This window comes from Crinia signifera, chromosome 1 (assembly GCF_055691185.1).
Source record: "Crinia signifera chromosome 1, ASM5569118v1, whole genome shotgun sequence".
NCBI lineage: Eukaryota > Metazoa > Chordata > Amphibia > Anura > Myobatrachidae > Crinia > Crinia signifera.
The window spans coordinates 326,228,429-326,245,044 of record NC_139217.1 but is presented as its reverse complement, the minus strand read 5'-3'; the positions used below and the strand labels follow the sequence as shown (position 1 = coordinate 326,245,044).

The 16,616-nt window shown below is 41.2% G+C and overlaps 1 protein-coding gene across 6 annotated transcripts in view; it reads right to left on the bottom strand.

Annotated features, from left to right (window-relative positions):
* Positions 1-12,701, bottom strand: part of CARMIL3 (capping protein regulator and myosin 1 linker 3) — a 58,795-nt gene extending 46,094 nt beyond the window's left edge. For 2 of the 6 annotated variants that reach the window (XR_014475046.1, XM_083188793.1), the window contains exons 1-5: positions 12,110-12,701; positions 11,135-11,232; positions 3,157-3,207; positions 1,766-1,825; positions 1,377-1,495 (exon numbers count right to left, since the gene is read on the bottom strand). Coding sequence is in view for 5 of the 6 variants with exons in the window: in XM_083188793.1 (XP_083044919.1) it covers positions 1,377-1,495; positions 1,766-1,825; positions 3,157-3,207; positions 11,135-11,232; positions 12,110-12,149 (368 nt within the window). In the remaining variant the exon portion in view is untranslated. The remainder of the gene's footprint in view (positions 1-1,376; positions 1,496-1,765; positions 1,826-3,156; positions 3,208-11,134; positions 11,233-12,109) is intronic. The other 4 variants (XM_083188801.1, XM_083188809.1, XM_083188818.1 and 1 more) reach the window with 4 other exon arrangements.
* Positions 12,702-16,616: the final 3,915 nt, after the last annotated feature.

Here is a 16,616-nt window from a genome sequence, read left to right as displayed (position 1 = left end):
GTCTACCAAAGGCAACATAAAGAATCAGCCCACTGACCTATAGCCATAGTAGTCCATGCTGCTGTTTAACTCGATGAAAGGTGGCTCCTGCGTTAGAGTATATGGATTATAGAATTAGTCTAACTTCTTATCCACTGGGTCTTTAAGGGACGTAACGTCCTTTATAGGCAGGGCGGTCACTTTGACAAGCCTAGTCATGTGAGCATCCACCTAAGGGGGATCTTCCCATTTTTGTGTGATCCTCTGAAAGAGGGTAAAAAGTGGGAATGTGCTTCAAAAGAAGACATTTCTTAGTTGGATGTTTCCAAGCTTCCTGAATCAGATTATCAAGCTGTACAGACTGAGGGAATAATGCTGGATCCTTCTTTTTATGTTTAAAGACTGGAGCCTCAGAAGGAGGTTGAGAAACCGGTTCCTTTATATTCAAAGTGGGTCGGATAATTTTGATTAGACTATCTACCCTGGCTTGAGTCATTTGATCCTTATTAGCCAAGGAATCCTCCTCTGCTTGGGCATCAGTATCATGTTCCTCATCAGAGGTATCCTCATCTGTAGAATTACCCATGAGGGGATGTTGTACCACACGCCTTTAAGTAGGATAGCAAATACAATGCGATCTGGACAGGATCTTACTGCTTAGGATCCCACTGTAATATGCGGTGCTATCGCTGGTGTGTATCTCCCTGCTGACGCAGAGACAAGGGCTCCAAAAGGAGACCGCCCTATGATCTGCTTCGACGGGTGCTGGGGGCTCTGTGCATTTGTGGTCATCGCTGATCCCACTGACTAAACTACCCAGCAGTGCAGTCTGTAACCCATAGGCTATCACCAACCTAGAGTGGTGGTAGCCCAGGGACCTGATTCAATGCTGCATCCATGCTTCTCTTCCATAGAAACCTATGGGGGATGCTGCTAGTGGCGGGTTAGGAGGGATCACAGCAGGTATCGGAGATTCATGTGGTGGTCGCCTTTGATACATTCGGGGGGGGGGGGGGTATATATTTGTGACTTACCCCCCCCCCCCAAATTATAAATGGGCCCCGAAATGATAAAGCTTCTACCATTGGGCACGTGCGAAAGCTATTACTACTGATCATGAGTTAATGACTCACATAAGCAAAATAACAATGTCAGTGCTGTAATATACCCACTAGAGCACCGGATAAACTATTTCCAAAATGAGAGATATGATTAACTAGGATTTAGGAGATAAAAATGGGTGGCTGTGGGGGAACTGCAGCCTAGTCATAGACACCACTGTCAGAGTAAGACTTGTGCTCTGGAAAATGTAATAAACACCTCTACATACTGTAGGCATTGCTCAGACTGGCTGGTCACTAACACAGGACTTAATTTCATTTCATAATGGAACTTACACTGTATCTGGAGTAGGAAATATTTTGGAGAGTGTGGCCTGGATGCCATTGATCAGCTGGTCTGTATTCTGAGCATATAGGGTCAGCTGGTAGCTCCCCTTCTCAGTCTCAATAAGGATCTGTAAGAGGAAGGAAGAATGATTAGTGGAGACAAAGAACACAAGACTTAGGTTGGGATGTAATAACGTAGTTGGAACACTATGAAGCCCATGGTTCCATACAAAGAGTTGGTATGATAGAAATTTGGATATGGGGCATTTTACAGTATATATAAAAATGGCCTTCAAGTGAGCAGTGATCTGGGTTGCATGATAAAAATTTCGTGGCGCTATTGTCAGTGGGCTCGTTCATAACTATGCAACAGTATATATGTTCCAATTGTTCAGTACCTGACTTGGACTGACAGCCGTGAGACATCGGATTTCCAGCACACTGAATGAACTTTCAATCTAAAGAAAGTAGCAATATAGACTAATCAATGTAAGGATCATAAGGGACATTGCGCAAGAAGAGGATAGATAGAGTAGGATAGAAACACAGCAATAGGACGGACTAAATTAGGCCGTAATTTACTGCGAAGGGAAAAGGTGATAGCCTCAGGCTTTTACACCCTCGGCAATTCAATTATCGCCCCTTTTTTTCACACTGTACATTTGGCACTAATTTGCTTTAACCTATAGGTTCCAAAAAAGTACCCGGAGTCATGATTTAATGCATTTGCGCCATTCACCATTGCGCCATTCGCCATAAGGGCACGTAATATGGATTTTTGCACGAGCTTCCGTCAGGCTCACAAAGAAATCCACATTAAGTGCAACCTGCAGGCTTCTGTCCAGGTCCACTCCTCTCTGCTGGCAGCACTAGAGGGTTCAGACTCTAATGCACATTAGCAGATCTCTGTAAAAAGGTGTGGTAGCCCTTTTTCCCAATGCATTTGCAAAACACTGGAATAATGGCAGCCATGTCATATTCTCAGTGATTTCTACAGAGCTGCTGCTGTCGGTGCTGGACCGCAGAGGATAAGTATTCAATAAATGGGTTTAGCATGTGTGGTGTGGGCCCCCCTGGACTCAAAGGCCTGTGTGCACCCATTATAAGTACACAGTACATATTGCGGGCTGTAATTGCATAGCCCCAAGCCTGGCAGACAAATTAGCTCATTTTGATTACTACTGTGTCACCATTACCAGCCAATTATAACCAGAAGCAATACTAGTTTTTGTACAAATATATATATATATATTTGTGTTAAAACTAATACCAACATAAGGAATATGTTCAGTATGTTCAGCATGCTTGCAGTGGGACAGAGATGTACTGTATATAGGGATAACCTTTGACCCTCTATGTAGAACAAACATCAATGGTTTGCCACCAATGCTTGATTGGTATCAATGGTGGAGCCATCTTTTTTTTCACCCAGCACATAGCTCCACCCCCCCCCCCCCCCCCCCACACACACACACACATTGCCCTATTCCCTACCCACCTGGTACTCATTACGAGCTACTGCACTGGAATCCACCAATGGCACCCCTGACTGTTCATGGCCATCCCTAGCTACCGTATGTGTGCTTAAGTAAATAGCTTCCTGTTTACTGTGCTTGTTCTGCTGTTGGTGTGAATGTGCATTTGAGCTGCAGTGAGTCTAGTAAGGAGTCGGACATATTGCATCGGGTGGGGGGGGGGGGGGGAGTTGGGCTGCAGATCATTGTCTACCAGTGATTATGCATTCAGACCTTTCATCTTTATGGAGCAAACCGGTACAATGCCTACTTACCTTTGCTGGTAATTTTATGTAGAATATGTAGAATCTCCAGCATGTTGTGACCTGTAGAAGAGCACAGACATATTGGTATAATGCATAGCACATTTTATTTTTCTGTGTGTGTGTGTGTGATTTGCAGGGTATAAAATCCCTGTGAAAAACAAGTAGTTAAATGAAGTTGTTGCTATGGTAACTTTCCTGCTTTGTTTTGCTTACCTGTCAGATTATATTACCATTTCAGAGAAAAGGGAAAAAGATAGAGCCCAGAAATATTTACTTAGTGCATCACAGCAAACAGAAATATTAATGTTTGGTTAATTAAAACAGCAGATTTAGAATTTGTTTAATGTGTAGAGTGTGTTCTAATAATGGATCTGACAGTGGGGGTTTTCCAGATCGCTGATGGGTGATATTGCAGAGCCCTGCGATCAGATTGTCGCCACTTAGAAAGCGTGAAATCCCGCTCATGCAGGTCTGTAAATGGCTTGCCAAAATCTCATGAATCGGTGGCCAGCTGCAAATCCATGTGCAACTTACTCACCATTAAATTATTTTTTTCAGTATGTGCATAATCCTGACCCTTCCACAAGGCTGACCAAGGTCAGAGCCGACTTCACATGACCTCCCTGAAAACGCTTGGGAAAGCCTGCGTTTAATGTGACACTCACAGAAAATGGCTGGATGACACCAATGGCAGCTTCCTCTCAATCAACTTGTGAATGGTTTGAGAATAAAGTTATTGCTGGTTTTAGGCACTGTTTCGCACATCAGCGATCAGGACTGAATAACCCCAATGTCTTTTAGGTAAGTCAGAGAAACCATTTTGAGCAGATATAATAATAAAAAGCACCCAATACCCTTACTGTACCTCGTCACAACTGCCCTATCATCCTGCAAATAAGGACTCGGCAGATGAGCTCTGCTAATCGTGCAAAAGGCACTAAAGGTCTTCTTTCAGTTGGAGGGTTTGGGGAAGGTGCAGTGCTTTAGAACAGGTGAACATCATGCCCCTCAGAGAGTTGGATCTGTTTCAAGGTGGTATGGCCATGCTTTTGAGTAACATGGTCATGCCCCATTCTCATGTGCATGCTATACCAATTCCAAAAGTCAAGAAGTGGTGAGGCATGCTTTACTCCAAGTTAGAGATATATACACTGTGTGATACTAAACAGCTAGTCCGGCATTTATCACTAAAGGATCAAAACATTCATACATAGGCATCTTTGTAAGATCAGTGGATGAGTTCTGCAATGCTGCCACAGAAAACAAAGTTTGTCCCCATTTACCGATCCAAGCAGAGTCAGGACAGAAACCTTGCTCGTAGACTCCCCCTTCCCCTCTTACCACTGCCGGGTTCCAGCAATATGTGTAAGAGCAACCAGCAGGCATGCATGTACTTTGAGATTTGACCAGAAGGTGATCAAGAGAGGCTTCTTGGCTCCGAGTTCTGTTCCATCTCCTGTTAAAGATGTTTATTCACCACTATCCTTTTCCTAAAGAGCTAGCACATTTTCTAGTTCTTAAACTCTGCGGGCTAAGAAATAGAGATATTTCCATTGTTTAAGTGGCCTAACATCCATCAAAATGTATCCAGAACATCTTGCCTTCAGTATCCTGTAAAGTTTCCGGCCATTTTCGTTCATCATTCACCAGACTTGTTGTGACTGGCAGTAGGCCATATTCCCTCTCTTGTCGGGATGGAATATGCCATTTGGTCTGTTTTCCAACACCACTAGCTGCTCCCTCTGACAGGGAGTATACCTTGGTTTCATTGCAGCAGTCCATCCTATGACAGTGGGACAAAATTTTTGAAAGCAGAATTTTCTTCTAACAGTGAAAAATCATGTCCTTGAATGGGGATAGGTGATCCTTAGCACTGCTGCCACAAGGATGTTTGAGAATGGTTTGAGTGGCACCCATACAGTAAGTCTGTCCTCTACTAGGCACTGTGCCTTTTCTGCCACTTCCTTGTCTCACAACGCAGAGCTTTTGTCCAATGGACCCTCTCCAAACTGAACCCCATGGCAAGCCTGCATGCAGTGGTCTTCTGCTGAGCGTTCCTGCTCACAGTCAGATAACAGTACAAAATTGTAAAGCATGACATGTCTCCAGACTACAAATTATTAACATAACCTGAGCAACCTAGCATCAAGAAAGGAAGAACATTTAACAATTTTAGCACTCATCTACCACTTTGCATATATATATATATATATATATATATATATATATATATACACACACACACACATACATACACATTGTCATGGTGGTGGCACTCCAGAAAAGTTTTTGGCTTGTAATGCTGAACTTATGGCACCTGGGACCCCTGCCCTAGAATCAAGGAGTATGACAACTTTATACTGCTGCTAGAACTACTGTACTTTGCGTATTTTCTTCATTAGTGTAACAGGCAGAACTATACAATAATACAATTCAGTGGTATCATAAAATCTAAGGCACTCTTCATTGAGCTTGACATGAATAAAGTGTTGCTGATATGAGAGACAGAATCCCACCAGGAATTACTGTCTCTCCCACCAACGTCAGTCAACTCCTGCAGTAAATGGCACATGACCGACTTAGCTGGACCAACTTGTAAATAATTGGGGGAATTCCCTAGAATGTGATCCATCCAAGCAGCATCGGTCACATTATGGTTCTTGGTTATCACGTTTCCTTGTGTACAGAAAATGGATTTATAAAGTTATAGAATACATCTTTCTCTCTGATGTATTTAACCTCTCAAGGGCTGCTATAAACAGGTCATAAACTTGTGGCTTTGGGCCAGATTTTCTAAGCTTCAAAAGTGATAAAATGGAGAGTGATAAACAGCCAGCCAATCAGCTCCTGTCTGACATTTTTCAAACACAGTCTGTGACATGGCAGGTAGGAGCTGATTGGCTGGCTGTTTATCACTCTCCATTTTATCACTTTTGAAGCTTAGAGAATCTGGCCCATAGTCTGTTGGATGCACAAGCGCTGTGTAGAGTGATTATGTCACCTGCTCCCTAACTAGAACATCTGCTCTGGAGTATCACTAAAAGGCAGAGGCCACTTTTTTGTCAACACTATTGTGTGCTGCCAAGAGAAACCCTGATGGGATGGGCAGTTAAGTCCACTTCAAGGAACAAACTCTTCCTTCAGCCTGGGCCAATTTATGGCCTCCATGTAGCTAAGATCCATATATGTTATTTGTCTGTTGCTGCAGAAAAATTGTACCTGCACTTCACATCTACTGATCTTTCAGCCATTTTTATCAACAGCAATCAGCTCAAGAGCTGAAAACAATGCCTCTAAAATCATGGAGATGGAGACATTATTTGCAGTCATCCTTTGCAAGCTCACTTGGCTGACACCTGCCAAACGCAAGTCCGTATATCCTGATTAACACATTTGTAGTGTCTGTGATTGCCTCTCAAACCCTGCTGATGATCGCTGTTTGCAATATGCAAGCTGGCAGCCTCTCATGGAGCCAGTATACTGTATAACCCACTGACTTTGTATAACATTAATAACCGATTATGCAGACACAAATTGATGCCTTATTTCTAGTGGTCGGACAACTGTTATGCTCATAAAAAGAAGATGGTTTCATTGTATAGACAACCGTGGATTATTGTATCAGTCACATCCATCAGTAGATTGTAATTAGTGGCGAATCCAGAGGTGGGGTTGCAGCACAGTTCAAAATTCAAAGAGGGGAGAAACACCAACTGCCAGAGAGACAGTTTGTATCGACAGCTGGAGGCAGTGGGTGTGGCTCCCTTATATGAATTTTAAACTGTGCTTTAGCCCCTCCTCTGCAGCCTCCCCAATTGTAATTAAAGGTTGTGTGTGTGTGTGTGTGTGTGTGTGTGTGTGTGTATGTATGTATGTATATATATATATATATATATATATATATATATATATATATATATATATATACACAGGAAACATGCACTCTTTAACAATGAATATTCAGTTGCTGCAGTCACATACATTCTCATATCATATACTTTACAGCCAGCAATGATAACCGCAAAAGAGACCAGCTCACCAACATAGGTAAATGAGAAATAAAAATAACTCAAAAATACCCACAAAGCAGCATGTTATAAAGGGGACAAGATGATACTTTTCAATATTTCAATGGGTGCCGTGCACTGACAGTAAACCTTGGGGAGCCATACCAACTGCCATTCCAAATTGACTCACACACACACATATATATATATATATACACACACACACAATCACATTATATAGAGTGTTAGGTCGACACTAAGGTTTGCTCGGTCCCTTGACCGCGTTGTCCTTTCTTGCTTTTAGTGCTATTTCAGAGCATTTTCTACACGAGAACCCCTGCCGCATTCCTCTGCATAGGCGAATCTAGAATTATGGTAATGGGTGGTCCCAGATCCAGACATAATAGTAGGGGGACCTTTGCGCGGCGAAGTCGCGCGTCAAAAGGGGGCATGGCCTCATGGGAAGGTGGCGTGGCATCACAAAAAGGGGTGTGGTATTACACTTTAGACCTTGGGTAGCCAACCCTAGTCCTCGAGAGCTACCAACAGTGCATGTTTTGCAGGTCTCCTCACAGAATCACGTGAGCTAATTAGCTCCATCTGTGGATCTTCTAAAATGTGTCAGTGATTAATGAGTGCAGCTGTGCAGCAGCTAGGTTGTCTGGAAAATGTGACCTGTTGGTAGCTCTCGAGGGCTAGGGTTGGCTACCACTGCTTTAGACCATACACAGTAATGCCCATTACTCATTTTAGCAAACTCCGTAATACCCATTACACATAAAGCCACACGCCGTAATGCCAATTACACATAAGGCCACACACCATAATGCCTATTACACATTGTGCCACACATCATGATGCCCATTACATACTATATAACAAACCGTAATGCCCATTACATATTTGCCACATAAGTGCTGCTTACCTACGTGCTCATTGCAAGGGGGTTCTTGCTTGATGGCACCATAGTACCCATTACACATGATGCCGCACACCATAGTACCCATTACACATGATGCTGCGCACCATAGTACCCATTACACATGATGCTGCACACATAATGTCCAATACACATGATGCTGGACACATAATGCCCCTTACACTTGATGCTGCACACATAATGCCCCTTACACATGATGCTGCACACTGTAATGCCCCTTACACATTAAGCCACACATTATGCGTAATGCCCCCACATACTGCCACTTGTAGCATCCCTTAAGCAATGCCCCCAAAAGTGCCACTTACTGTAAATTTTTATATGAGCCTTCGCTGCTGCTGCAGGGAGAGATGGAGAGTGGTGCAGCTGCTTCTATGGGGAGAGGAGCAGAGCACGCTCCCACTCCCCTCCTGGTGTCCCCTCTAGCCGAGTGGACATTTAAAATATTGTGCACTCTGTTGTTGTGCGTGACGTAGGGGAGCACGCCGGGCGCCGGCACCACATGATTAAAGGGGGGGGGGCGGGCTGAGGTGAAAGCGGGGAAAAGAATTGGAGCGAAAGCTGCAGGGGTGACAGTCATTGACAGCTGGGCAGAGAGCAGGGGGCTGCACGGCTGTATTCAGAGCACTGCAGTGCTTGAAATAATACCCCTTTCACAACGGAAAATGCAGGGATTTACCCGGGAATATGGTCCCAGGAACATGCAGGGACATTCCCAGGCTGACCCCTTATACACCAGCCTAGTCCCTGCATTTTCTGGTGTGAGGGGGAGAGACAACCACTCCCCTCTCCCTACCCACCTTTAACCAACCAGCTATATCTTCGGAACCAACTGACCCATTTACATGAGACCAGTATCATATTGAAGAACTTTTGAGTTGGCTTCGAATGATTTTGGTCCCGTGAAACTGGGCAGTTTGGTTCCAGAGAAATCTGCCCTCAAAGAACATAAACAGTCATGAAATTACATTTAAGATATGAAAAAAAATGGTTTAACCTCAATATCCCTGGAACCAATTAACCCATATGGATCCAGCCTGGTATCAGATTGAAGGCCCAGTGATTTGGGTTTGACTGATATCAACCTCGAGCTTCAGTGATGCCAAAGGGGGAACTGGCAGCTGTTGAACTAGGTAGGGGTCGGAATTAGCAGGTCCCATGTTATCCTATAGGGAAAACGTTCCAGCTTTGCCTGGCAGTATCTCAGGTTCCCAGGGGGCTAGAGACATGGGGCTGGGCTCGATGGAAAGCACCAACCCTCAGCTACAAAATGGGCTAATGGGTGGTCCGGTGCACACCTGGACCACCCCCTAGATTCGCCTATGTTCCTCTGCATATGTGACAAAATGAGGACACAAAACATGAGGCCAGAAAACTGGGTGCCGCGACCAACACCTTCAATGGCCCTCACTATGCCCATTCTAATATTAAATGTATTTTTGTTATTGTGAGAGTACTCTATCTCTCTATCAGACATATAGCAGTCCACTTACAATAAATAATAATTGATAATTATTAAAAGTGTTCCTTAGGGAGAAGCAAAATATACACTGCCTAAGTATTGGTTGTTGTGAAAGTTATTTAAAAAAAAATAAAAATAAAAAGCCTGGTGGCACCAAACTTATCTTATTGGAGCATGTACCATGCAGTGAAATTTGCAATCTATGTATTAAATTATATAAAAATTAGACTGTGCTCTTTAAAGGTGAAATCTATCCAGCCTCTGGTGCTCATGCTAAATACATACCTTCCTATACGCCATACACTTGTAGCATCATGCAGATAGAACTCACATTTGTTCTGTTGGTGAATGTACATGCAGACATCCAACCTAACTGGACCTTCATTTTTATACTAAGGGCATCTGTTACAGTAGCTCTTCAGAGCAGTAAATCAAAAGAGAACTGGGCAGATGTAACATGTCAGTAGATTGTAGTCACTAGACCACAGGATACATACTGTATGCTTCCGTGGACTCACTTTACCAGAGTTGTGTCTGTTGTAATAAAACACATTAGGGCTAGTGTTGGCTAAAATTAGGCAGATTCCTAGGGCACCGGGGGGAGAGGGGCACCAACGAGTCTGCCTATCACATAATTAGGGATGTCTATGAGGAAGATGTCTTTGTTGTACCTAATGCTGGTGGTGGCTGTGGAACTTCTAAGACACTGCCTCCACACTTTCACTTGAGGGGCTGGAAAGTGGGTATTGGTGGCAGTGTATTAGTAGATCGAGGTTTGGCCATGGGTGTTGAAAAGCCTTACAATGGCTCTGATTGGGGCTTAACTATTATTAGCAATGGGCCCTTGTGAATTACAAACAACTCCATATCAACTTCACTTGCGACTTATTGGGATAACTGAAGATTTCTCCTATGCTCTGGTAGCTAGGCCAAGTTTTTTGAGGGTATGTAGGTGGAAAAGGGGGCTGTGCTGAGTTGAGCATATGTAGAGATCCACCTGACTTTGGAAGGATCATTTACACCAGTTGGGCTGTTTTAAAATCTCATTGATAGTGTTGACATTTTCTTAAACAAATGGATGAATAGGGGTGGAGCAGCCACATAGATGGGTGTAATTCTACATAACTGTACTAGCAAATATCCACACTTAAGATATGCTATTCTGTATCAATCCTGTTTATTGCAAACTCTTCCAGGAGTTCTGAAAGTTCCACAACCCTATGGACGGTGTGCAGTCTGCATTGTGGTATTATTACATTTCCCATAGTTTCATGAAAGACAAGTGTGTAGTGGTGGTCTGCTGGTGCTTGCACATGCACTTACTAGTTTGTGTAATTATCTATTCTCGTGTTTCATGTGTGAGACGTACTTTTCTGTAGATTCCCAGCAGCCTGATGAGATTTCTTAGCGATTAAGCAAGCAAAGGCTCAAAAATAAATGCAGCATTATAGACATGGGAAGTCCTGGAGCTGTAGGGCTATGGCTCAGAAGCTAGCACTAGTGTAGATAGTAAGATGTTTCTCTGTGGCATGTACATACATGCTGGGGATGTCGGATTATTGCACATTTGCTACTCACCAGGATCCTGTCTTCCAGTTTTCTTGGTCTGGTCTCCAGTTGCACTCTCTGGAGACGAAATTCTCCTCCAGCCCGGCTCAACAACTGTCTAATACTGTCTGGGGAGACAATGTGAGGCAATGCGGTGAGCATATTGATATTTTTATATGAAAAGGAAAATATGACAGGAAATCTGAATTTGTTTTTTATGCTCACATAGTTTTATGTATTATGGGCTTGTAGCTGTTCCATTCAGTAGCAGTGTATGAGGATATATTACACATACAGTTACATGGGAAATGGATAATGGTGACATTGCCAACAACAGTTGGTTATGACTGAAGTAACCAATAACTGAACATCTCAAATGTTTACACATATAGGAAATCTTGAATGAACTTTAACATGTTTTCTGATTGCTTCTAACATAATAATCTTTATCATTAAATATGGCCAGTGTAAGGAGTCAGTATAGTAACATGCTAACGACATAACTTGAGGTAGTATCCAAACTTACAAATACATACAATACTGGTACACAAACTGTGTCAGTAATGTATAGGTGAATACATAAATAATCCCTATAAACATTGTTTATTTATATATCTATATACAGACCATAGTTTATATTATAGATTAGGGAGATAGATAGATAGATAGATAGATAGATAGATAGATAGATAGATAGATAGAGAGAGAGAGAGAGAGATAGAAAATAGCTATATACATGTGATATAACAAACAGATTTCCGATAAATATATAGATGTGATGTAGATAGAGACCAATGTATTATGGCAGCTAGATATGAGTGTGTGTGCATATATATATATATATGTGTGTGTGTGTGTATGAGGTAGATGGGTATATATATATATATATATATATATATATATATATATATATATATATATATATATATATATATATGAGACAGACGGATAGTGAAGTGATAGCTGGGTGTGATACAGATGGATATAATGTAGATAGATTCTCACCTTGCAGTGCTCTGCAGGGCTCCGCACACAGCTGGTTCATGGCTGCTGCATTTCTTGCTCTGTCATAACATCAGCTGCATGCAGCTCCTGTGAGCCGAATCTGTGTGGATTTACATGCAGTATATTTATATATATATATTTAGGATGTGTATTTCAATTTTCTTTCTATTTCTGTATATAGGCGTGTTATGTCCCTTTTTGTCTGTGTATAATATATTGAATCTGTTTTTTCAGTAATTACATATAAGTCCCCATACAGTATATGTACACTGTGAAATATTCCTCTGTGTGAAGCGGATGCCGTGTACGTGTAAAGGGTGTGCTAACTTTTCTGCTCGCCTGTATATTTCATATGGAGTCTTTCAGGTTTCTGTATTGGCGTTCCTGTCTCTCAGTCTGTCACTCTGGATGTTTTCACAAGGAGAGAGCAGGGACAGCAGCATAGAGACACAGGAGAATTGCGTATGTATGTGTGTGTGTGTGTGTGTGTGTGTGAGACAGAATATGTGTGTGCTGCTGGTGTGTGCTGGTGAGAGAGGAAGATAGATGGAAAGGGAAAGGCTGTGTGTAAGACAGGGCGGCAGAAAGAATAAGGGAAGCAGTGAGGATTGGGGGTGGCACACCGTGTTATTTAACTGCTTCTCTCCCTTTTAAAGGAAATTGGCTATGGTAACGCTACTCATGTGTAATATATCTTTAAATGAATGATAATTTTAATAATTCCTATAAAATGTGCTTATTACTGATTTGTAGCATGTACTGCTGCATTGTTACAATTCTTTTATATACTGCTGTTGGATTTATAAATGGCTAATATGGATTGCAGCCCTGTATGGAAGAAAGCAGCAGTAAATGAAATTATTATTATTATTATTATAATGAATTAGTATTATTATTATTATTATTATTTATAGTTATACACACTGAGAGGGTGATTAAAGGTGTGTTATAAAAGCCAGTCTGTGCCTGGTTTACATTTAGCCATAAATTCCAACTAATGATGAATAAAACCAGTAGGCTTATGTAAACATACCGTATTAAGCTTTTTTATAAAGGAAACCAGGGCTAACATGATTTAATAACATCAGCCGCATAATATGTAAATGTAATATTTAATAGCCATTTCTCATTAAAGAAAAAAAAAAATTTGATGCAAAGAGAATTGATGTGTTGTAACCCATAGCAACCAATCATGTAGCACCTTTTACCGTCCTGGTGCAGTGGAAGGCTCCTTGATACACTGCATGGTACATTAATGCTCAAAAGAGCTTCACATTATCTCAGTAACAAGATAAAAAAAATACATGAAATAAAAGAAGCAGACATCAATAACATCAGCAGACATTTTGAACAAGTGTGATGAGCTGTAACAAATAAATGTGACAATACAGCAGCAAGGAGCTGGCACGACAGGTGTAGGTTTGGAAGGCTGCCTGTGGTCCGTTACTGGTCTATTGAAATTGGAATAATGCAATCTAATATTGGTTACTATGGGAAACAGTGCATTTGTTCTACATACACCATTTAATTAAATAATATTGTCTCTTTAAGTATATAATTTATGTAAAGCCAGCAGATAAATGCTGTGTAATGTATCCGTCTAATACATTCACAGCACAATTAGTTAATTAGTGATTTCACCTCTGCTTACAGCTGTTCTAACAACTCTACTAACTTGTTATACACATTCCTATTCCAGCTGTATGCTCTCAGACACATTAACCTAATTCATTCTTATTCCCCATTATAGCATATTATTCTAAACCTGTCAGTTCTAGCCTAGGTACCTGAGTTCAAATAATAGAACTCTCTGGTTAGTTATTTGTAGATGCTTCTTCAGAGTTCTACAAATAACTGTTGTAGGAACATAATATATATTTATAAAACATATAATTTCACATAACCTTGTAATTTGCATTAACATGTTTTTGACTGGAGAGCTTTATTTATCCTACTTATTATTACCTGAGTTTGGTACAGGATTGGCAAGTGTCAGTAAATTTACTAGCAGTAAAAACATTCATGGCAATTTCTTTTTCTGGAGGGCACTCACTTTACTACATATATATATATATATATATATATATATATATATATATATATATTTAGCAGTTAATAAAAAAATATTGTATTATTAATATTATTATTATTATTATTTTATTTATAAGGCGCCACAAGTGTTTCGCAGCACCGTACAAAGGAACAGTACAGGGAGACAAAACTTGGCATAACATTGAATAAATAACAATAATACAGTACAAATAAAGAGCGCCACAGTTCAATACACATTATAGCTTAAATATAAGTAGTGAGGACTCAATCAACATACAACTAGAGGCTTGAGGCCAATGATGGAGATGGGTATACGGATGAAGATGGTCACTGAGTGTTTGAGTATAGGAGAGCTGTGAGTGAAATGTGAAGAGAAGAGGGCTTTGACAACAGGAGGGAAGAGGGCCCTGCTCAGAGGAGCTTACAATCTAGTAGGAAGGGGAGACAGACATATTACAAGAGGTGCACGCGAGTGGGTGGTGGCTAGATAGGATGTAAACAGGCAAGGGGTCGGAGAACCAGCTAGTTTATGCAGTGGAAGGGTACGCCCTCTCATCTGTCTTCAGCAAGCACAGAGCCTGCTCCTCTTAGTCTTAGTGGCTCTTCTTCACTTCAATGGCAGTGATGGCATGACATCTCATAGGCCATGCCAGAAGAAGAAGCCGCTGGGACAGGCTTCTCTGTGGGAATTACTGTTCAGTGCTGTGATAGAGGTGGAACTCAGTTCCCCCTACCATTAGAGGTGGTGGAACTCAGTTCCACCTCATTCACTTTAACCCGTCTACACAGTCAAACCCTATCCCTCCCCCTCCCCATAGTACCTAACTCTCCCCCTAAAATTAACCCTAACACCAAAATTTACCCTAAGGCTTTATCTGGGCTTCGTGCATCAGGATTCCACAGCTGGGATTCTGAGTGTCAGCATGCGGTGCACCTGAATAATAACAAACTGCTGTGTACCAATCTGCATGCTAGATTCTCCACTGGCATGTCATATTGCCAAGCAGCTAACTTCTGCTTTGCTGGACAATACTTTATCTAGAGCTCTGCAGTTCCAACTAGTTGTCCAACTTCTACCAAGTGCTCAACTATACCCATCACTCCTCTACACTGCTACAGCATTGATGGCCTAACACTGATACTACAAATTGCATTCTGTTCACTAGTGTTATAATTCCGGTAATGACCTCCATTTTCTTATAAATGATGTGATGAGATTTATTCAGACAGACAGGGAACATCATGCAGATGGGATCATTTTTTTACATTCTTTTACAAGCAATTTCTGAAGTTTCATCATGATGCTCCCCACATCCCCCTCAAAATCGTTTTCATTTAGGTTAGTGGAGTTGAAAGTTTCTTTAAGGAGATTTTTTCTTTCATCCCTGAAGGTAAACATCCTGCAGGGCTGCAATTGTAATCACACTTAGATTGAAAACAAAACAGAAGGGCCTGAAATTTGCCCCCTCCGGTGACCCCAAATCCTTCAACCTCTATGTTGATACTCGAAAGTTTCTCAGAAAGATTTCTCTTAAAAAATTATTTTATAAGGAGAAGGTAGAAGATGAGTCAGTTATGGTTGATACAATGGAGGATAGTGGAAGAGGCAAATGTAAGAAAAAGTCAACATTTAATCCAGTTCATAGCAGAGGATGTTTTCTGGAAAGTTTGGGGAAATTGGTAACAGAAGATATAGAGAAATTATGTAACATACCTAAGAATAATAAGAACAAAGTTAATAACATGAGAAGGGCAGAAAAAACAGCTATGAAAGCCCTGAAAGAGAACAAGTCCATCACCATTAAGCCCGCCGATAAGGGTGGCGGGATAGTGGTGATAGACTGACAAATATGAAGAAAAAATTATGGAAATGTTAAAAGATACATGTACCTATCTCTTATTGCGTAAAGATCCGACAAAGAATATTAAAAAGAATCTCTCTATGTTTGTAGATAAATTTTTCCATAAAGGAACAATTAGTGAGAAGGAACGAGACTTCCTTAACTTAGACAACCCCACCATACCAGTAATTTATGGATTACCAAAAATCTATAAAAAAGCTGAAGATCCCCCTTTAAGACCTATTGTTGCAGGGATAGGTGCAATTACTTCGAACCTGTCACAAATAATAGATTATATTTTACAACCGATTGCCCGAAAAGGGAGATCTTTTTTGAAGGATACAACACAAACCCTTTTAGAACTGGAAAAAATAAAATGGGAGGATGGTTATCTGTTAGTTATAGGAGATGTGGGCTCTTTATATATGATCATTGCCCATGATAGAGGATTGGAGGCTGTTAACTATTTTCTGACACAAGAAGACATGTCTGATGACATGAGGGAATTCATCCTGGAAGGGATTGAGTTTATTTTAAAAAATAAAAATTCTTTAAGGATAGTTTTTTCCTACTGTGGTCTGGGACCGCGATGGGCACGAAATTCGCACCAAGCT